Here is a 24,150-nt window from a genome sequence, read left to right as displayed (position 1 = left end):
TCCTAAATCATTATCAGAGCCGTGCTCTTTTACTTGTTTAAGAAAATTATCCACATTGCTTGATAGTTCTACAAAATTATGTTTCACACAATCACATGGAGCTGGTATTGGAATTTCTAGTGGTCTTTGAGAGGGAGGACGTCGCCCCAGCTTTCTGATCTGTGGCAGTGGCATCCATCGCCATGAAATACTAGTAAGCATCGCAATCAGGATAGCTCTATGGGAAATATGACAATCCGGTCTACATAAAGATAAAGATGTTACAGGGGATACCTCTAAACCTTACACGGAATAAAAATGCCATGAGCACCACTTGAAATAAGTGTTCCAAAATACATTAACCCAATTTAGAGGGAGAATAACTGAACACCTGAAAAAGTATGAAACAGAAATAATCAGATACGTAAATACATTAATGGAACCACACTCATATCATAGCCAGACAAGTTTTTCTCAAAACATCATTATCGAAACAAGAACCGACGCTTTCAGACACACCTGAAAAAGTATGAAACATAAATAATCAGATAAGTAAATACATTAATGGAACCACACTCATATCATAGCCCAACAAGTTAATGCAATCCAATTATACTATCAGGAAATCATCTGTAATAGGCTTGGCCCACGAGAATATGGAGAGTAATCAAAGTCAGCAAGTTCAAAGGAGAAAGTCTGCAAGAGGTTCACAGATGGAAAGCCCAAAAACAATAAGGAATAATTAGAATTTAGGGGATCTGATCAATTTTACCTTAATTCCCCTAGCTATCATAGGAAAGGCTGAAAGTAAAGGATTAGAATTTCACATAAGTTGGGAGTGAATGAGGTGATTATTCCTGTATTTATATGAGGGATTTCCAGCATAAGTTTCTTATATCAACAAAGAGCAAAAAAGATTGTGAATGTCTCCCTAAACGAGCCTCAATTCTCTACCCTTTAAAATAGGTAAACAAGGCAGAAAAACACAAATAAAAGGAACAATTGATGAACTCAACAATCGTTCTGTAACCAGGCACATAACCCGATCCTGAACCCAAAACATTATCACAAGTAAATTTTATCTCTTGCTTAAAAAATAAATTGACACATAAATTCTTTACCACAATCCAAACAGATAAGTAAGATCACATTCATAGGCATTAGATAACAGAAAGAAGTTCGAAAAATTTTAAGGCTAAAACTATTGTTGTACATATTAATAAAATTTAATCAACAGGAGTAACAAGTGATTATGAAAGCCAAGGAAAATTGGATTCCTAAAATTTAATTATCGAACAAAAGTTCTCACAATGGAATTGAGATAGAAATGAGTTTCGTGCCCATATTTTTCGAAAATAGAGAAAGGACTAACACATTAAAGTTATTTTCTTAAAGACGAGAAAAATTTATTGCAGGGAACATTTACCTTCTAACAGAATCTTCCTAATTCTTATTCATCAGAAACAAAATAGGGCAACATCTAGAATATTTCCCCTTCAATAAAGCATTTTGAGTACCACAATTTTTGTGCCAATTCCAATATACTCGTTTCGCTGATAATACTTTTTCATGCAAAACAATATTTTCTTCCATTGGAGGATATATTCCTATACTAACATCCCAAAAATCACCATCAACAACAACATTTTCATCTTCATGCTTCAGGAAAGCTGAATTTGTTTGTGTTTTAGTACCACCTTCATTTCTTGAAAACTCAAAAGAATTTCCTTCATGAACAATTGAATGTTGTTTCTTTGTCATAGCACGAGGATCTGTGACAGTTAATTGAATAACTGAAGAAGAGCGGATTTGCTCGTTAATCTTAGAAATGGATGCTTTCTCCAGTTCATTAGGATCAGTATTATCGTCTCCAATCACATTACTTCAGATACCTTGATCTCTCAGAAACAGTGCAACAGCCAATAAATTCTGCTGAATTTCTACAAAGTATATGTTCCAATTGACATGAAAGAAAACACAAAATTCAGTATGTCTTACCAGTAGGCAGGCAGGCAGCATATTCTCAAGAAGCTTTAATGCTTTGATCCAACCAATTCGAACTTAGAAAGATGACCCTTAAGAGAAAGACATCTAACTGAACCACCTGTAACATCCATCTGCAATAATTTCTTTTCAGCACTCGCTCAAAGAATAGATAAAAGCAACATTTGAATGCATTTTGAAGTGAAGAATATTCTAGTACATATATTTGTTACTCAAAGTAAGGTTGCATGATGTATTTTACTATATGGTAAAAATGTATAACAGTCAATATAAAACCAATGTGGTTGTCTATGTGCATATTAATATCCCAAATCTTGAAACATTGAATGAAACATAAACTAAAGAAACTCAAAATCTAATAGCTACAACTAAAGTCATTCTATCTGGCTTGGATGTACAAAACATTCAAAACTCATTTATGTTTGAAACAAAAACACACGAACCAGAAGTCAAACAAGGACCTTCAACTTGAATAGAACTACTAAAGGTCAATTTCATTGTTATGAAAGGCGAGCGCCTGGCTGCGCCTAACCCAGGCGCAAGCCATTAAACAGGCGCGCGCCTGAGGTGCGCCTCGGCCCAAGCCTGTGCGCTTGGGTAGTTTTATGCTGCGATTAACAATTTATAACTCAAGCCCATAAAATTTAAAGCCCAATAACAAACAAAAGTCTTTTTTAATGTTTTAAAAAAGCCCTACAGTCTGATGTGCGTTCTTTTTCTTATCGTTCCTTCAAATTCTTTCTGGTTTTGCGCAGCAGTGGCCTTTCTCTACGTCTGAACCCTGAAACTCTCTACGTATGAACTCTGAAACTCTCTACGTCTCTGTATCCTTAACGTAATTCTATTCTTTTTGTGCCTTGTGGATTACAAAGTCTCTACGTCTGTTTCCTTCACCTAATTCTGTTCTTTTTGTGCCTTGTTGATTACAATATACGATCAATTCTGTTCTTTTTGTGCCTTGTTGGCAGCAAATCTTATTAAAAAATATTTTTTGGCTCCCTAATGCTAATCCATGATAGCGCTATGTATCCTAATTTAAATCCAAATAGTTGTTACTTCACTTAAAATTTCTGTAGCCAGGGATAGCTAAGAGATTGACGAGTTAGCATTTTCGAGAGAATATTTCTGTAGCCAGGGATAGCATTTAGCAGTGTACATTTCTGAGTTTTCTCCATATACTTGTTGTCTACAGAGTACAGAGATGTAGATTACTTGATGCGAGTGAGCGAGTCAAAATCTGTCATGCCAATCAATACTCAAAAAATATATACATGAAAGTCCTAATAATTTTGCATGTTTTTTTGAAGGACTTAGCAAGTTCATCTATAATATCAAGAAATTCCATCATTACCAGAAATCTTTTGTTCTAGGTCTTTCATAATTTCTCAATCATATCTAGCCTTGTTGAGTTGTTTCTCCTTCTGTCTATTTTTTTTATGTTTTCTATATCTTGTGGGATGTGACGTCAGAAAGAAAGAATTTTTGCATGCTGTTATAATTTTTTGCATGCTGTTATAATGTTGCATGCTGTTACTGTTGCTTGATCTCTAGAATAAAACCTGTTTTACTGATTAAAATGTCAAATCACAAGTCCTTCGAAAAGATCCAGCAAGGAATTATGCAACACTAGAAGACCCAAAAAATACCAATAAAGTGAAGTGTAATTTTTGTGGGAAAACAACTAATTGTGGGATTTATCGACATAAACAACATCTTGTCGGAGGCAATAGGAATACGAAAACTTGCTCAAAATGTCCAGAGCACGTGAAAGAAGAAATTAGTTCTTACATGTCGAAAAAAAAGAATTGAAAAATCAAATGGATGCGATTCCTCACTTTGATTAAGTTGCAGAACAACAAGAATATTTGGATTTGGAAGTTGAAGAAGATATACCGACAAAAGAGAAACGACCTAAATCAGTTTCATTTGGTCAGCGTTCTAATCTTGCAGCTGATTTTCCTGGGAAGAAACTAAAACAAGCTGGTCCAATAGATTTATACTTTCGACAAGATGTTGATAAGACTGTACCGCAAGGAAAGAAAAAAGATGCAATGACAGCGAAGTTGTATGATGAAAATAAGAAGAAACTGAGAGAGAATGCTGTGCAAAAGTTCGCTAGATGGATGTATGATGCAGGTATTCCTTTTAATGCCGTGAATTATGATAGTTTTAAACCATTTATTGAAGCTGTTGGACAATTTGGTTGTGGAATGAAGCCCCCTACTTATCATGAAGTTAGAGTTACATGCTTAAAAAAGGAGTTAGAACATACAAGATTGATACTGAAAGAATACACGGATGACCATGTTAAATATGGATGCACTTTGATGGCAGATGGGTGGACTGATAGAAAAAATAGGACATTGATTAATTTTTTGGTAAATGGTCCTAGAGGGACTGTCTTTATAGAATCAGTGGATGGGTCGAGCTATTCTCACACGGGTGCGAAATTGTTTGATTTGTTCAACAAATATGTGCAACAAATTGGGGCAAAGAATGTGGTTCAAATTGTTACTGATAGTGCAAGAGCAAATGTTTTAGCTGGTATGGTTTTAATTTTTAAATTTTTATATTAGTTATATCACTTTATATAAATTATTTATTATATTATTTAAATTAAAGTTGTAATAATTTGTATATTGCATTTAAATTTTAATGAACAGGGCGTCATATGGAAGCACAATATCCTCACTTATACTGGTCTCCATGCGCTGCTCATTGTTTAGATTTGATGCTTGAAGATTTTTTTAAACTTCCTCACTTTAAGAAGGTATATGAAAGAGCAATGATGGTTAATGGATATATATATAACAGGCCCCAAGTTTTAAACATGATGAGAGAATTCACGAGGCAGAAAGATATGGTCAGAGCTGGAAAAACTGGTTTTGCAACCGCTTTTTTGACTTTAAAGCGGTTTCAAAATCACAAAGCGAGTTTGAGAAAAATGTTTACATCTGAGAAATGGACCACTAGTAGATTTGCAAAGGAGTCACCAGGTAAGCGGGCGGCAGAGGTTATACTAATGCCTTCGTTTTGGAATATGATTGTTTATGCTGTTAAAGTAGGTGGTCCTGTGGTGAAAGTTCTTCGATTGGTTGATGGGGAAAAAAACCTCCAATGGGCTATATTTATGAGGCAATGGATCGGGCTAAAGAATCTATTGTTGCCTCATTTGATAACAAAGAGGAAAAATATAAAGATATTTTTGCTAAATTGATCATAGGTGGACGATAAAACTCCATTGACCTTTACATGCTGCTGGGCATTTCTTAAACCCGGAGTTCTTCTACTCAAATTCTAATATAGAAAATGATAATGAAGTTGTGACGGGTTTGTATAAATGTATCGCTAGGATGTGTGAAACCGAGGAGTTACAGGATAAGATCATGAACCAATTGCCAATGTACAAAAGGGCCGAAGGACTTTTTGGGATGCCCATGGCAGTCAGACAAAGAAACAAAAAATCACCAGGTAATCAATATTTTATTTTTATTATATGATAATTGATATGTAATAGTTTTAATGCTCAATTTTTTATTTTGTTTCAAAATTACCAGCGGAATGGTGGTTGGCTTATGGGTGTTCGACACCCAAATTGCAAGTGTTCGCGGTGAAAGTTCTTAGCCTTACTTGTAGCCCATCTGCTTGTGAACGAAATTGGAGTGTGTTTGAACATGTGAGTACTAAGTATTATTCTTTAATGAAATATTAAATAAATTTATTATTTTAAAGCTAAAATTAATTTGTATCAAATATGTGCAGCTTCATTCCAAAAGAAGAAATAGATTGGAGCAAAAAAAATTGAATGATTTGGTTTGCATCAAGTATAACAGGGCTTTGAGGCGCCGATATGATATGCGTGATATGATTGATCCTATTTCTTTGGCTGATATCGATGATAGTAATGAATGGTTGATGGGAGGATTAAATAATAATAGTGGTGACGAAAATCATCTCGTATTTGATGATGATAGTTTGACTTGGGGTGAAGTTGGACGAGCTTCTGGGGTTGATGAAGATGCGTATAATTTTAGATCTCGAGGCACATCCTCTACAAAAGAAGCAGCGGCTAGTACGAGTACATTAAATACGTATAAAAGAAGATCTACTATCTATCGTTATAACAATGAAGAGGATGAAGAAATTGATTTTGGCGAAAACGATGAGGAATCAGAAGGATACAAATCTGGAGCGTCAGCTTCTGGAGATGATGATGATGATAATGCAGTTGGGGAGGATGAAGATGAATTTGATGATTTAGATTTTTGAAGTTTTTTGGTTAATATATTATAATGCACTTACGACTTACTAATGAATTTTAGATGATCAGAGTTTGTTTTTTTTGCTATGATTTATGCTACATTATCTGCTAATGAATTTTTATTTATATTATTTTTTTATCTTTGTCAAAGTATTTAATTTAAATCGTATAAAATATTTTATATATGTTGAATTTTAAAATTTGTGTCATGTGCGCCTTACTTCGATAAAGCGTGCGCTTCGCCTCGCGCCTCAGGCCCCAAGACACCCTTGCGCTTTAGTGCGCTTTGCGCCCCAAATAACTATGGGCAATTTGATTTAAATGTCTACAACAATGTCACGATGCTAAGTACATTTGTGCACATCAAGAATTCAAGAAAGGCTATCACTGAAACAAAAATAAATGGTGTTCAAACAGATGGAAATCCAGTCATACACGAGTTTTTTTACATGAAGACATGAGTGTGAAAACTAAGACGATGTAAACTATTGACACTATAGTTTGTGACACTACTGACACCATAGTTTGTGACACTATAGTTTGTAAGAACAAATAGCATCTTTCTAAACTAGCCTCCTGTAACCCAATGTCTCTGATTCCTCCACAGAAAGAATCCGGAAATTTGCTCCATCCAAGAAGGCAATTGTGAGAAGTAAGACCACGTAATCTGATCATCTGAGCAGCTCTATCGATCGAGACCCTGTTACAATCTATCATACTTCTGCCAATGGTGAAGTGCAGTTGTTTCCTTTGATTACGCATCATGTTAATGGATGTAATATCAGCAACCTCCATAACTATCACATAGCTAGTCGGGTGGAAGCCTCTTATCCTCGCCTCTATTAGCATTTGTCGTCGGCCCCTCCTCTGATGTGTCCGTTCCAGTTTTCTTGACTGTCTCTGAGCTTCTTGAATTGCACGGTTGACTTCAACATTTGTTGCCACGTGTCGAGCCTCAAAGTCATCGACATGCTTTGCATATTTTTCCCGTTTTTTCCATTTTTTGATTCTTGCTTCTTTTTGTATCTCTGCAATCTATTGTCAATTGACTCAAGTTCTCTTTATCTTTGTTGCAGGAGGTTATTTGCAGCATCATAAGCTTCATGCTACCTATACAATAGATTTTCACAATAAATTCTCTTTCTCTTTGTTGCATTTATGTGAAAATCTATTGTAGAGGTCGCGGGAAGCTTATGATGCTGCAAATAACCTCCTGCAACAAAGAGAAAGAGAACTTGAGCCAATTGACAATAGATTGCAGAGATATAAAAGGAAGCGATAATCAAAAAGTGGAAAAAAACGAGAAAAATACGCAAAGCATGTCGATGACTTCGAGGCTCGACACGTATCAGCAAATGTTGAAGTCAACCGTACTTTTCAAGAAACTCAGAGACAGTCAAGAAAACTGGAACGAGCACATCAGATGAGGGGTCGGCGACAAGTGCTAATAGAGGCGAGGATAAGAGGCTTCCACCCGACTAGCTATATGATAGTTATCGAGAGTGCTGATATTACATCCATTATCAGGATGTGTGATCAAAGGAAAAACGGCATTTCACCATTGGCAGAAGTGTGATATATTGTAACAGGGTCTCGATTGACAGAGCTGTTCAGATGATCGGATTACGTGCTCTTACTTCTCACATACTTGTCTTCTGGGATGGAGCAAATTTCCGGATTCATTTTGTGGAAGAATTGGGTTACAGAAGGCTAGTTTAGAAAGATGATATCTATCAATAGTCTTACAAACTATAGGGTCAATTGTCTTACAAACTATGGTGTCAATAGTGTCACAAACTATAGTGTCAATAGTTTACATCGTCTTAGTTTTCACACTCATGTCTTCATGTAAAAAAACTCGTGTATGACTGGATTTCCATCAGTTTGAACACCATTTTTTTTGCTTCAGTGATGGCCTTTGTTGAATTCTTGATGTACACAAATGTACTTAGCATCGTGAAATTGTCGTAGACATTTAAATCAAATTGTTTTTCAGACTATGTAGCACGGATACCTTAAAAAAAAATTTTGAAGTATCGGATACGGATACGACACGCGGATACGCGTGTCGGATACCTCAAAATCCGTGTCGTTGACTTTGTTTAGGGTTGACCAGCCGGATACGTTTTGGACACGGCGAGGACACGCCATGGATACGGCGTGGATACGTTTGGGCAAAATTGCAAATATTTAAAAGTTTTAGGGGTTAATAAAAAAAATTAAAATTTCTAAGGACTAAACGAAAAATAATTTAAAATAAATTGGGCTGGGCTTTTAAATCCCTAAATACATTTGTCAGTCTCTTTCATTCTATTTCTATTCAAAATATTACATCTCTATAATTTTTAGATCTATCTCTATACATTTATCTATTTCTTTTATTCTATTTCTGCTCAAAATATTACATCTATCTCTATAATATTACATATATTTCTATAATTTTTACATCTATCTCTATGCATTTGTCCGTCTCTTTCATTCTATTTATGCTCAAAATATCACATCTATCTCTATAATATTACATCTATCTCTATAATTTTTAAATCTATCTCTATACATTTGTCTGTCTCTTTAATTCTATTTCTGCTCAAAATATTAAATCTATCCCTAAATAATATTTTGTACTTAAGATATTATGATTAATGAAATATTACATCTATCTCTATAATTTTTACTTTTCAATACTAAAATATATAAATATAAATATATATAATATTTATATATATTTTAATGATTGTCGTATCCTAGCCGTATCGTGTCTTATATTTTCAAAATTTGACGTGTCGCCGTATCCGTATCGTATTCGATATGATACTCGTACCCGTATCCATGCAACATAGCTTTCAGTAGTTCTATTCAAGTTGAAGGTCCTTGTTTGACTTCTGATTCGCGTGTTTTTGATTCAAACATAAATGAGTTTTGAATGTTTTGTACATCCAAGCCAGATAGAATGACTTTAGTTATAGCTATTAGATTTTGAGTTCCTTTAGTCTATGTTTCATTCAATGTTTCAAGATTTGGGATATTAATATGCACATAAGCTTGCGTTGTGACAAACTTTCCACGTCGATTTTATATCGGCTGTCACACATCTTTATCAGATAGTAAAATACATCGTGCAACCTTACTTTGAATAAAATACATCGTACAACCTTACTTTGAATAACAAATATATGTACTAGAATATTCTTCACTTCAAAATGTATTCAGATGTTGTTTTTATATGTTCTTTGAGCGAGTGTTGAAAAGAAATTATTGCATATAGATGTTAAATGTGGTTCAGTTAGATGTATTTCTCTTACCTGCAAGCAGGCAGGCGGCAGTGTCTTCTCAAGAAACTTTAATGCTTTGATCCAACCAATTCTAACTTAGAAAGATGACCCTGCATACAATTCTAGATTTCGAGCTTCTCTACGCAGGGTGTTGGGGCAAAAGGTGTTGTGCTCGCCAATAAATGAAAATCAAAGCCATTGGCTTGGAATTCAGAGTTTAGGTGCTCGTGTGCTGTGGTAGGTTTACCATCAACGCCATTCTCTGGGAATTCAGGGTTCGTGAATGACAATCAACAATTGCGGGATATGAACAATTTTAATTGATCGAGAATCCTAAAGCCAGAAAAGGAGAAAGAAACATGGTAGGAGAGAGACGCGAGGAAAACTAGGAAGCGAAACTCATTTGTAATATCAAAAGAAAAATGCCAGCTCGGTTTTTTTTTTAACAATTATAATTTTGTAAACACTAAAATCTCTAGAATAATGTTGGGATCACAAAGGGATTCTACCTGAGCATAGAGAGCCCACCTGAGCTAACCTGTAACTCCATTCTTGCATCGGATCTAGAAAAAACATAGAATTTTTTTTAATCAAATTGAATATCATTATCTATTAAATTTATTAAAATACTCAAAACCAAAAATCAAGCTTTTAACGAGCCTGAAATTTAAAGCATCATGTTTCATGATCGGACCATAAATCGCCTCATAACGAGATCCATAACTTGGGACCATAACATATGCATAGCGGCATTAGCATTCTGATGTATGTATTTGTATCAATACGGAAAGTATATTTTGGCTATTGCAGAACAAAAAATAAAGTCCTGGAGCACAAGAAGAGATAAGCAATTATGGTGCATGAACTTTCCACATTGTCATTTAAAATAACATCTTAGCCACCGTTTTATCAATCTCTCTCAGTAGCAAATCAACCCACAAGATTTCCGTGCCAATGAGAACTCAAATTCCAACCCAAATAAATGACTGAATGCAAGCATGCAAAGTCACTGAGAATGCACAAGAGTGCACACCGTATTCTAAAACATGCACACTAGCACCACCATCTAGCATTTGTGCTTCATTGTTTATTGTACTTGTCATGCTTGCTTATGATCTTTTTTGTATTTTGGAAAAGAACTGGATGGGTTAGCTTACATGCATGAGGTAAACAAATATGGCATAACTTTTTAGAGCCGAAAATAGAGAAGGTATCTAAAAAGGTCATATTAACTCAAAATTCAGTTATTCCATAATTTGAAATCATAGTCCACCATCAAGACAGAAAAATAGATGCATGCACCTGTCCATCAGGAAGAGTATGTCGCTCCTCAGGGCAGTCATGCTGAAATTGATCATAAGAAGCAGCATACTCAGCACAGCATGCATAGTGCTCCTTTAATTTTTCACATTCAGAGATACTAAGGTTAACAAGTGGATTAGATTTCCCAAGCTCTTGAGCAAATAAATTAGTTAAATCCATTCCCCCGATTTCAAATCTTCTTGAAGATATATGCTGAACAGCACCTTCAATTACTGATGCAATATCTGAAAATATGGATGTCTGAGGGGATTACAGCAGAGTACTAAATATAATGGCTAAGCAAAGTAAAACTTCAACTTAAAGATAACAGCGAGACAGAAATCTAGAGAAATATATGATTTCATGAGACCAAGATCATCGTGTCAGCTGAGCCTCAAATCCACAGAAACAAGAAAGAGAAAATAAATTTTTGAAAGAAAAAGGAAAAAAAATAAAAAAAAAAAACTACGGAAATTTTTGGTCAATTGGTTATGTTTTTAAAAAACATTCTCTCCCCCAAAACAAGACAAAGCATAAATCACATTGTCCATTTCAATCTCCCAAATATATTTTTTATCTTACTTTTATATCTTCCAGACAATCATTACTTCATCACTCTTCTCTTGAAGTCCCAAACATACTTTATTATTCTATTATATTATAACTCAACATTTTATTTCAAAATTTTAATGACACAAATAAACCAACAAATTTTTAATGACATGTTATCTGTAGTTAAAAATATCTCCTCCCAAAATATAAAACCAAACACCTTTTGCTTAAGAAAATATGCTTAAGTTCAAAAGGTATACAAAAAAGGACAGTGATAAAACCAAATGGCCATAGTGACTTGTGACAGCTGAAATCTACAAACAATTTCAACTCTGCCATCAATCAAAGAATTTATATTACCCAAAAAAAAAGCAACAACTTTACCGGTCTTGCCATGGCCAATATCAACGGTGCAACCTGAGATACGTCCAACAGCATATAGTGATAGCACTGCTTGCTCAGATGCATAAAAGCCTGAGATGTTGAAATTCTCATACATTATTTGGACCAATTGCTCTCTAATGGCCTGTCAAAAAAGAATTTTATTAATCATATAATAGTACAAAAAAATTACAAAAGAATTCATGCAATAAGTTCTCTTCTTCATCACCAATATGACAAAGGGGTATCTTCCTGGTTAAAAGCACAATTTGAATTTAGCAACTTGTGTCAAGCCTTCACAAAATTCAGACGCTACAGTTCAAGATATCATTCAAAATCTGCAAGATCTTCGTTTTTCTCTCTCTCTTTCCTTTTTCAAATTTCCCAGAGTTTTGGGGCCCATTTAGTTTTGCTTTTTTGAGTGAAAACATAAACTTCGGAAGGGAAATAGTGTAATTACTATTGTGAAAATCCATGAACAAAAGGCAAAGTAATCACAGATCATCACCTGGTACTCTAAATGATCCATTACCAAAATTCTTCCCATCAATCTCAGCGTGCAGGGTTGATCTAAATCAATTTTTTACTACCAACACATAGGAAATTACGTGACACCTTCAACTCTTTTTTCCTACAAACAAACTCATAAGAAGATTTATTTGTCATTAAAACACGAAAAGTACTTCTATTAGCTCATTGGGAAAACCATTCATGACTCTATCTTGGTAGCTCTCACCAGCACTATCGATATTCAAAAGTAATATATTGCAAACAATAGGCCTCTCTCTTATAAGCATAAACACAATTACATTTTCTCCTTCCATCTTCAGCACCAACCTTTACAAATTCTCCTGATTGAACTTTGTAATTCAAATACAAGCACATGTCTCATGTTACCAGCACAAACAAACACACACACGCACCAAGACACCAAAAAAAAAAGATTCTTGAGCACTGAGCAATCATAAAATGAGAAAACAAATGATGAAGCATATATTTGAATGATATCAAAACACTTTGCATAACCTTAGGAGTTGCAAGTGGATCAGTAAATAAAACTTGTCCTTCATTGCCCATCTCCCACCCTAGCCCAGTATAAAACACATCCTTTAATAGATCTTCCATCGCATCCCAGTCGTTGACAAATCCTCGGACAACTGGATCAACAGTTTTGTTCTCAAACAAGAAAGGATCTGCCGAGGAATCATCTTCAGGTACTTGTTTCATTTGAGTCGAGATTACCTACGATATGACATATGCTAAAAATGATAAGAGGAAAAAAGAAAACAATAAAGAAAACCTCGACAATCAAAGTGTATGCGTATAAAAAATCAAGAAGCATAGTGCTATTGACAAAGAAGACGTCATTAAATAAAAATGGCGTGATCTTTCGCGCCATAAAAAGAAATCACTCACATTTTTTTTTTAAATGTATATCCTAAATGAGTATCTAGAAATGAAAACAAACAAGGAAAACAAGTTTATAGCAAGAGTCCCACGATTGAGAAATTGAAACACTGAGGATCAAGTCATCAACAACACGTGATACTATTGAAACATAACGGATCAAGTTATTAACAACTCGTGACAATTCGAGGATTTTCAAATTTAACAATCAAATAGTACGACTTCTCTCCGGGAATTCAACGCAGGTATAGTCAGAGAGACTGAATTGACAGAATTCCCTTTACATCAATCTTGTGGCAATTATGTTAGGTTATCCTCCGGATCGATTATTAAATGAGATACAAAAAATAGATATGTACTTTTTTAGGCAATGCCAAAAATGCTCATTAGTGTCTTAATTTGCATTCTTCTCCAGCATCTCCATTTTAATAGAACTGCGACCCTTGAGAATCTCAAAACTCAACCCATCCTAAAAACCCTATTTCGGCGTCAAAATCTTAAACCCCTAATCAGAATACATTTACCATGGCCCTTTCATCCTAAGAGCTTCCCAATACAAATCAACCACAATTACAGATCCCTTTTTCTAAAAGAAGAAAACTAGGAGGTTACCATAGGCCGATTTCCGGCAAAGCATGATTAAATTTGATAACTTTGAACCGACATCAACCACGGCTGGCTGCTCCATGTTTCTGTTTGAATCCACAAAAGGAGAATCTAGGGGCTAGAGGATGGTATTTTGATGACAAGAGAAAGATAGGGAACCAAATCCACTAAACACTCTTTTATCAGATGAAGAACAAGTTTGAAAACAAAAGCATCGATTTTATGGAACTTTTGGAAGGTTGGTCGGAGCTGCTTGCAAAAGGTCAAAGATACTACTCATGTCAAAGCGATGTGAAATATCGACTGAAATAAGGAAAATTTACATTTAACATAAATTACATTAAAACTCTCATTGAGGAAAGGTAGGCGTACATGCGACTTTAAATTATTACATCCGACCTTCTAAATTCCAAATATACCCTCCTTCGGCAAAAGGAAAATATTTACTCATTTTGATTAGCATACCTATTTCATTATCAAGCTATCATGCTCCATATTCTTTTCCATCAAGCATACGAGCCAAAGAAATCAAAATTCAACTCAAATGACAAGTTATCCAGCACTCGCCAACGCTATTGACTCCAAAAACATTGAAAACGAATGAATTTCTTGCTGATGATCTATGTAAAATGAAACATATACCAAGTCTAAGTGCCCCTGTCAGACACCTAATGCTTGAAGATTATTATGCCATTGAAATTCTTCATTGTACACTCTAGATAAAGTTTCTACTGAACACACACTTCCAGATGTACCAATATGTTATTTTCCCATGCCATAAGGTTTCTAGCATAGAAGTCTAGTTAAACACAACCTTTTTCGTCTCCCTAAACAGATAAATCACAGTACATAAAAATAATCTGCAAGACAATATGCAAAATAATAACGCAATCAAAAGTTTCGGAACATTCCGTTCATGGAGAATTCAAGGCATCAAAGCAAAAACGTGTGAACACACATGAAGACAGTGGCTCTTCAGTCTTCACAGCAATTTTTGGCTAAAAAAGTTCATTCCTGTGAGCATTTCCTTGAAAATGCAAATGAAGTTACAAAATTTTATTTTGGTTTCACCGGCAACAGCAATAAGGCTGTTGGCTATATACTTTGAGTAGCTCGTAAATCCGCTTTATGGAAAAAAATTATACACAACAAAAACCCAGACACGAAGTTTACCCGATTGGAACATTTCTGAACATCCATATGATTTTGTTTCCGGGAAGGCTTAGAATTGAAACCTCATCTTTGTCACTCACATCCCACCTCACACTAAAACCCACACAGAGAAATAAGCCATGTACAGCGAATACATTTGCTGGGGTCGTGAAATTCTCAAAACTGCAGAAATCTCTTATTAAAAAAATAAGAAGAATTAGCCATGATTACCGTAGAAGGAGGATGATCCGGAACAGCAAACCCGGCTTTGAGCAGCTTAGAACCAGCGTCCACCACCACCGCCTCCATTGTCACACCACCAAAACGCCGAAATCAAGAGAGAGACTCTGCTCGTTACACANAATTTATTTGTATTATATTTTGTTTTATTAAAAAATATGTTTTATTCAAAAAATAATGATATTTGGGAAAATGGGTATTTTAGGGGGAAAAAATTGGTGTATAGATTTCATATGAAAGATATTATTCTTTTCTATAATAAAAGATTGTTGAGGAGAGTAAACAGATTTTTGAATCTCAGAAGAAAATTTATAATTTCTTTCAAATATACAAATATAATCTATTAATAATGAGATTTTGTAAATAAATATCACTAGTAGTTTAAGTGAACTGACTTCTTTACCTTCATGGACAAATAAAATCCAGTAATACGGTGCTATGGTTCCAGAAGCCAATTTCATTTTGAAGTTTTGGCTTAAACAATATTAACAAATTGGTTGGTTCTATTTTATCAACAAATTTGAAGGAAGCTTATTGTATAGAAATATTGGGTTTTAAGAAATTAATACTTGGGGAAATAAAAGAGGCAAAAAAAATGTGATATTATGATATGTTAGTGATTTGGAATATGAACATGTTAGCGATATTATTAAGGATGTGGCAAGATTGTTAGCTAATTGGAATAATTTTGGTTCCTAGATTTTGATAATTCTCGAAATTTTTTATTAAATTACCGCAATTAAACTAAAGACATCGGGTATGTATATTCCTATTCCGACATTTTGTTGCAAAAGCTTCATAATAATGGATTTGGATGCATATTTTTGATATTGGTGCTTTATTGTTTCTTTATATGTTGGAATTCTGAATTTAGTTATGTTCTTGTGATATTCGGGTTGATATGTGTGTCATGTGAGTCACCTCTTGGTTATTGCTGGTCAAAGTGTTGCATGTAGGTATGCATGTGAGACACATCTCATTTCCCTATGATTAAAGTGTTGCATGACAGGGTTCATCGTGGATCTTATTTTGTTCTGTTTGTCGTGTAAGTCACCTCTTGGTTCCTGCATGTCAAAGTATTGCATGTGGAGATGCATGTGGGCCATCTAATTTTTCTTATGGTCAAAGTGCTGCATGACAGGGTCTCATTGTGAATGTTGTTCTGTTATGTATGTCATGTGAGTCATCTCTTGGTTTCTGCAAGTCAAAGTGTTGCATGTGGGCCACCTCTTTTTTCTTATAGTCAAAGTGCTGCATGATGATGTTCCAGTGTGGATGTTGTTCTGTGTTATGTCTGTCATGTGAGTCACCTCTTATTTTTGTGGGTCAAAGTGATGCATGGGGATCATGTGAGTCACTTTGTTTCTTATGGTTAAAGTGTTGCATGATAGATATTTTGATATGGATTCTATTATTTCGTTCTTATTAAATTATGACATCCCATCTGCATGTATACTTATTATTTGTTATTGCGAAAGCTTTTGTCGTTATCTTTGATATCGATTTTGTGCTGTATACAGGAGTGAACTAAATAATTTGTCTGTAGGTAATGATCCGGGATGAAGATGTATACATAGAATGTGTGAGAGAGATTGTCAAAGAAAAAGACAATTTGAGACTTCAATTCATAGACCTTGAAGATATAAATATTTTCTTTTGCAAGTTTCAATTAATGATATTGAGTATTTAGTCTTTAAAATAATATTTGTATTCCGAAATAAATAAAAATAGAAGGATTCACTTAGAAAGACAACTATATTTTTTAATTATCGATTATCATTATTAATCATTTCATGTGATCCGAGAGTGGAAATGGGCTTTACACATATTTTACAACGAAATCATTATCCGTATTACTACAAAATCATCTCTTAACAAAATTAATTGCTAAAAATGATCCTATTAGTAGTTGCTATTGAAATTAAATAGAAAGAAACCTCGGTAATTAAGCCGGGGAATATAATATCAACTATTAAATTAATTTGTATAATTTTGGCAAAAGAATTGTTTAATCATATGCTATATTGAAATTGTCACTATAAAAATAGCACTCAAATGTTATATTAAAAAAAATAATGTATACAATCTAAAGAAATATTAACTCATGGGGAGTAAATATCATATTTCTTTTGTTCAATGTGCCAAATCGAGTGAAAACGTTGCCAAAATTTTAAGGAAAACAAGGATTGAAATGCATACTATGACGCAAAAAAATATGGCATACCTTTTTAAATTGATATATTAGAAGATTGAATTTTCTATCTTCATAACTTGTTTTGATGAAAAGTTAAATATTTTATCCACATGCAACGTATATGAATAATGCATTATACCAACTTTATAACAGGGAATGAAGTGATGGTGTCTCAAATGAATCTGCGAGGCTTTTAATCAAAGTAAAAGCAAAATATACAACTAGATCGAGGGCACGCACTTCACAAGGCTCTCCCAACCGGATTTCACTTGGTTGTGCGTGGTGTATCCGTAGATATCGTTTGCCCAAGGTGCCAGTTATTTCATGAGAATGGTTTCCATGTATTATGGCACTGTCATTGGACAAGAGCAGTGTGGCAAAGGTCAGACGTTACTATCACGGTTCCGAGGTTCATCTTTCATGGATCTTTGGCATTTGAGTGGTAAGGCATGGTCAAGGTCCGGATTTTGGAATATTTGCCATGATATATTGTTATATCTTGGAGTTTATGGTTAGCTCGAAATCATTTCGTGTTCAATGGCCGTATTGATTCAGTGGTGTTAGAGTAGATGTCCTGCAAGCCAATTGTTGGCTAGAGATTTTATTNGTCACACCACCAAAACGCCGAAATCAAGAGAGAGACTCTGCTCGTTACACACCAGTACCACCTCTTGTTTGCCTTGCCTTCTTCAACCGGCGAGTATTGCCTTGTTTTTCCCCTGATTGTGTCNTGATTACCGTAGAAGGAGGATGATCCGGAACAGCAAACCCGGCTTTGAGCAGCTTAGAACCAGCGTCCACCACCACCGCCTCCATTGTCACACCACCAAAACGCCGAAATCAAGAGAGAGACTCTGCTCGTTACACACCAGTACCACCTCTTGTTTGCCTTGCCTTCTTCAACCGGCGAGTATTGCCTTGTTTTTCCCCTGATTGTGTCTATTTTTAATATTTTATAGATAAATAACAAATATAATACATTTTTTCATCAAAATGCACAAACGCGAAATATAAGTATTTATTTATATANAATTAATACTTGGGGAAATAAAAGAGGCAAAAAAAATGTGATATTATGATATGTTAGTGATTTGGAATATGAACATGTTAGCGATATTATTAAGGATGTGGCAAGATTGTTAGCTAATTGGAATAATTTTGGTTCCTAGATTTTGATAATTCTCGAAATTTTTTATTAAATTACCGCAATTAAACTAAAGACATCGGGTATGTATATTCCTATTCCGACATTTTGTTGCAAAAGCTTCATAATAATGGATTTGGATGCATATTTTTGATATTGGTGCTTTATTGTTTCTTTATATGTTGGAATTCTGAATTTAGTTATGTTCTTGTGATATTCGGGTTGATATGTGTGTCATGTGAGTCACCTCTTGGTTATTGCTGGTCAAAGTGTTGCATGTAGGTATGCATGTGAGACACATCTCATTTCCCTATGATTAAAGTGTTGCATGACAGGGTTCATCGTGGATCTTATTTTGTTCTGTTTGTCGTGTAAGTCACCTCTTGGTTCCTGCATGTCAAAGTATTGCATGTGGAGATGCATGTGGGCCATCTAATTTTTCTTATGGTCAAAGTGCTGCATGACAGGGTCTCATTGTGAATGTTGTTCTGTTATGTATGTCATGTGAGTCATCTCTTGGTTTCTGCAAGTCAAAGTGTTGCATGTGGGCCACCTCTTTTTTCTTATAGTCAAAGTGCTGCATGATGATGTTCCAGTGTGGATGTTGTTCTGTGTTATGTCTGTCATGTGAGTCACCTCTTATTTTTGTGGGTCAAAGTGATGCATGGGGATCATGTGAGTCACTTTGTTTCTTATGGTTAAAGTGTTGCATGATAGATATTTTGATATGGATTCTATTATTTCGTTCTTATTAAATTATGACATCCCATCTGCATGTATACTTATTATTTGTTATTGCGAAAGCTTTTGTCGTTATCTTTGATATCGATTTTGTGCTGTATACAGGAGTGAACTAAATAATTTGTCTGTAGGTAATGATCCGGGATGAAGATGTATACATAGAATGTGTGAGAGAGATTGTCAAAGAAAAAGACAATTTGAGACTTCAATTCATAGACCTTGAAGATATAAATATTTTCTTTTGCAAGTTTCAATTAATGATATTGAGTATTTAGTCTTTAAAATAATATTTGTATTCCGAAATAAATAAAAATAGAAGGATTCACTTAGAAAGACAACTATATTTTTTAATTATCGATTATCATTATTAATCATTTCATGTGATCCGAGAGTGGAAATGGGCTTTACACATATTTTACAACGAAATCATTATCCGTATTACTACAAAATCATCTCTTAACAAAATTAATTGCTAAAAATGATCCTATTAGTAGTTGCTATTGAAATTAAATAGAAAGAAACCTCGGTAATTAAGCCGGGGAATATAATATCAACTATTAAATTAATTTGTATAATTTTGGCAAAAGAATTGTTTAATCATATGCTATATTGAAATTGTCACTATAAAAATAGCACTCAAATGTTATATTAAAAAAAATAATGTATACAATCTAAAGAAATATTAACTCATGGGGAGTAAATATCATATTTCTTTTGTTCAATGTGCCAAATCGAGTGAAAACGTTGCCAAAATTTTAAGGAAAACAAGGATTGAAATGCATACTATGACGCAAAAAAATATGGCATACCTTTTTAAATTGATATATTAGAAGATTGAATTTTCTATCTTCATAACTTGTTTTGATGAAAAGTTAAATATTTTATCCACATGCAACGTATATGAATAATGCATTATACCAACTTTATAACAGGGAATGAAGTGATGGTGTCTCAAATGAATCTGCGAGGCTTTTAATCAAAGTAAAAGCAAAATATACAACTAGATCGAGGGCACGCACTTCACAAGGCTCTCCCAACCGGATTTCACTTGGTTGTGCGTGGTGTATCCGTAGATATCGTTTGCCCAAGGTGCCAGTTATTTCATGAGAATGGTTTCCATGTATTATGGCACTGTCATTGGACAAGAGCAGTGTGGCAAAGGTCAGACGTTACTATCACGGTTCCGAGGTTCATCTTTCATGGATCTTTGGCATTTGAGTGGTAAGGCATGGTCAAGGTCCGGATTTTGGAATATTTGCCATGATATATTGTTATATCTTGGAGTTTATGGTTAGCTCGAAATCATTTCGTGTTCAATGGCCGTATTGATTCAGTGGTGTTAGAGTAGATGTCCTGCAAGCCAATTGTTGGCTAGAGATTTTATTGATTCAGTTGTAATAAACAATCTTTATTTTAATATAATTCATTATTTCATGGTTTGTTATTTATTTATCCGTATACCTATGTAAACAACATAGATAAAGACCTTGATTATACTTTATTACAAATGAATCGTAATTCGATGTTGAAACTCATTTGTAAACACTGTATGATCTAAATTCGTTCCTAGTCGATTCAACCGCCTAAAACATGGATAAAGGTCGCTTGAGCTCGAGACTAGCATATGTTATGTTGTGTGCTGCGTTTCTTGGTAAGGGCATAGAGATGTCCAAACATGCAGATGGGTAGTCATATGATGATTATATCGAACAACTCTCCCTCGGACTTTCCAAATGGTTATCATTCATTGAGATGATAAGTCTGTGGTTATGATTGTACACCATTAGTCCTTACGACCCAGGACAACACTGAGGCTCTATATGCTAGAGCTGTGCTTTGACTCGTTTCCCGACTCCAGGAGAGTCATCAGGTGGCGAGATTGGGTACAGTTACGACACATATAGGAGCCAGTGCATTGTAGTCGGGGATTCACCTCTCACCTACGGGTGTGGATATCCTACGTGATATGATAAAATAATAGGAGTACAAGTCCAACATACTAAATAATTAAAGTTCTTAATGGACATTGATTAATTAATTAAAATAGTTGGACTAGACAAATTAATTAATCAAGTCCATTAATGTTAATTATAAATATAAGGTCATAGCTTAATTATAAATAAGAGTAAGTAAGCCACAACCCTAGCCTCCATCCCATAGTGATTTTCGAAAATCACCCTCTCTTTTTCTTCAAAAATTCGGCCACCCTAAAGTGAGTTTAGGGTTTGAGCCGCCTCTCGTTTTAATTAATCTCCAACGTTAAAAATTCTTCCAAATATTCTAGTGCTATTTGGAAAAGGAACAAATCTTCTGGTCGTGGACTTGATAGAAGGATTGAAGAAAGGAGATTTGAAGAAAGTTCGTAGGGAATTCATCAAGAGCTATCTCCGCTAATCCCGGAATAGTTGGAGCCTTGTGAATTTTTCACCAAATGTATAAATTCTAACACCCAATGAATGTTTTGATCGTAAAACTATACGAGTGCCCAAAACATATATATTTTGATTGTCAAAATAAAATAAAAATTTTAAAACTTCCGCTGCGTTTGGGCACGAGAAAACGGAGATCCAACAAGTGGATGGTGTTGTTAGGATCTTTATGGGGACAATTTTTACTTACGTTCGACCTCAGTTCCAAATCCAGCGCAATCAAGAAGATCATTTTGGGTTGCAAATGTTATATATTATAACTTCCTGCAAGCCTTCTAGCAAATGTTGGCACGACTCTCGCCAGAGCATCGATAACTTGGTCTGGCTCCCCTCTCATATTTCAGGATCTTCCTCTACCCCTATTCCTACAGGCTACAACTTCTCTTTGGCATTCTAAATTTGAGAAAAGGTAGCTGACGTTTATGCAATTAACGGAAAAAATTGTAACGAAATGCAAAAAATTGAGTACATATAAATTACATATTCATTAAGCAATTGCAAATGTTATATTTTATAACTTCCTGCAAGCCTTCTAGCAAACCGCTGATGCTCAACTTCTGATCAAGAATGAATATGGCGAGTAGATTATTATTTACTAAAATTTAACTGATTGGTCTACATTATGACAAAGACTAATTAAGATGGATCAAGAAATCACGTATGAGTGCGTGAAAAGTAAAAAATAACAACGCACAACCTAAAACTTCAAAACTCATTCATCCACATAATTGTCTATATTATAAGACAAAGAAATTTATTGAAATCCAAATCCAAATGAGATCATGAAATGAGAATAATATCATATCAAGAATAGAGATTATATCAAGGAAACATATAAATTATGTTGGGACACCGTTTTCTTGTACCTGATGCAGCGGAAATTAAAAAATTTTAGTTTCGACACTTGAAACTTTCCTTGGGCGTCGTATGTATTAAAACATTCATAGGGCATTTAGTATTGTTACCTTCGCGTAAATTATGCTGGACACCAAACCAGTTTGGGATTAGCGGAGTTGACCCTTCTTGTATATCTATTCGAATGGATCTCCCGCCTTTGATCGTCAAATTAAGTTCACGATCAGAGACCGTGTTCTTTGTTTGGATTGCACTAGAAATCATAAACAATTTATGAGTTGAGACTAAATCGTCCGAATTTCCAAAATCCGGAGGCGGTGTTGTTGGATTTTGTGATGGCCGAAAATTGTTGAAGGGGAGAGGAGAGAAATTTTGGTGGACCGAATTTTGTGTGCAAAAATTCTTATTTCATACGATCGTCAATGAAATATATATAGAGGTTGGTTCTTGATCACACAAGGATTCCTTCTATTAGGATTCATAATCCTACTCTCACCAAGATTCCTTATTTTCATTAAATAAAAATTTCATGTTTATTATATCATGTATTAATCAACTATTGATAATGCATGATATATTTATATATACATATTTATATCTCCATATAATACACACACACACACACACATCTATACATGCACATTATATTATATGCATAGACATTAAATAACCACTATATAATTTCATTAATTAACTTATCAGTTGATTAATTCTAGACTCCTCTAGAATATATTATGAGAAATTTATACATATTAGTAGTCAATACTACTAGTAGTATTATTTAATTAGTAAATTTCAAATTCATTAGATAAATAATTGTAAACTCATTATAATCTCGATCGACGATTTGACAGCGCCAATGTATCAAAAATACAAATATTGTTTATATAATCAAAATTGAAAATTTCAAATATCAAAAATTTCACTTTCTATATTTGATAGTTGTCAGTTTTGTGAAATCCTTCACCAAAACAGGCAGTTTCACTCTCTTTCTCAAATTAAAAATTAGGTCAACTTCCATTTCTTCAATCTTACGAATCAACTTATAACTCCTTTATAAGTATTCTGTTTGAATTTCATCGAACTATATTCGTAATATTCAACTCATTGAACTTTGACTTCTCAACATGAACACATAATTCAATACTTATGTGACTCTCAATGGTTCAGGGATATAACTAGCTATGAGTTCACATCCATGTGATTTAGAATAACATTTGTTCTTATTTAATCTTACCATAATTAGCCTCATTCTTTTCATCAACGCCTTAATCAAGATTGTCAGAACTTATTTATGATTGCACCCATCAGATCATAGTGATAACATCTAATAACATCGCCCCATGATTCCTTAGGTATCACTGATAGTTCATGCAAGAACCTTATGTCATGGTCAGAGTACATTATGATCCCTTCAAATAATATATCATATCAAATCTGCAACAACTGGTATATCGAGAGTTGCATATAAATTTGATAACGATGTGATGTATTTTTGAATACTAATAGTGACATTGTATGTGCAACTAAGAAAACACATTTTTCTAAAACACATTTCTTGCTTTGGCTAGAGACTCCTTGCACTATTAACTCATTATATCACATATGATATTTTCACATGTAGGAAAACA

The 24,150-nt window shown here is 34.3% G+C and overlaps 1 protein-coding gene and 1 long non-coding RNA gene across 2 annotated transcripts in view; one reads left to right on the top strand and one right to left on the bottom strand.

Annotated features, from left to right (window-relative positions):
- The window catches only part of LOC140965053 (actin-related protein 7-like), a 39,049-nt gene extending 23,772 nt beyond the window's left edge, over positions 1-15,277 (bottom strand). The window contains exons 1-4 of the mRNA XM_073425101.1: positions 15,148-15,277; positions 12,778-12,993; positions 11,755-11,896; positions 10,819-11,063 (exon numbers count right to left, since the gene is read on the bottom strand). Coding sequence (XP_073281202.1) covers positions 10,819-11,063; positions 11,755-11,896; positions 12,778-12,993; positions 15,148-15,225 — 681 coding nt within the window. The 5' untranslated portion in view covers positions 15,226-15,277. The remainder of the gene's footprint in view (positions 1-10,818; positions 11,064-11,754; positions 11,897-12,777; positions 12,994-15,147) is intronic.
- On the top strand, positions 5,689-7,520 carry LOC140965060 (uncharacterized). Its single transcript, XR_012172957.1, has 2 exons — positions 5,689-6,767; positions 6,801-7,520. It is a non-coding gene; the product is annotated as an uncharacterized lncRNA (long non-coding RNA).
- Positions 15,278-24,150: the final 8,873 nt, after the last annotated feature.

The sequence above is a fragment of the Primulina huaijiensis genome, chromosome 2 (assembly GCF_012295235.1).
Source record: "Primulina huaijiensis isolate GDHJ02 chromosome 2, ASM1229523v2, whole genome shotgun sequence".
Classification (NCBI taxonomy): Eukaryota; Viridiplantae; Streptophyta; class Magnoliopsida; order Lamiales; family Gesneriaceae; genus Primulina; species Primulina huaijiensis.
This window is presented reverse-complemented; position numbering and strand designations above follow the sequence as displayed.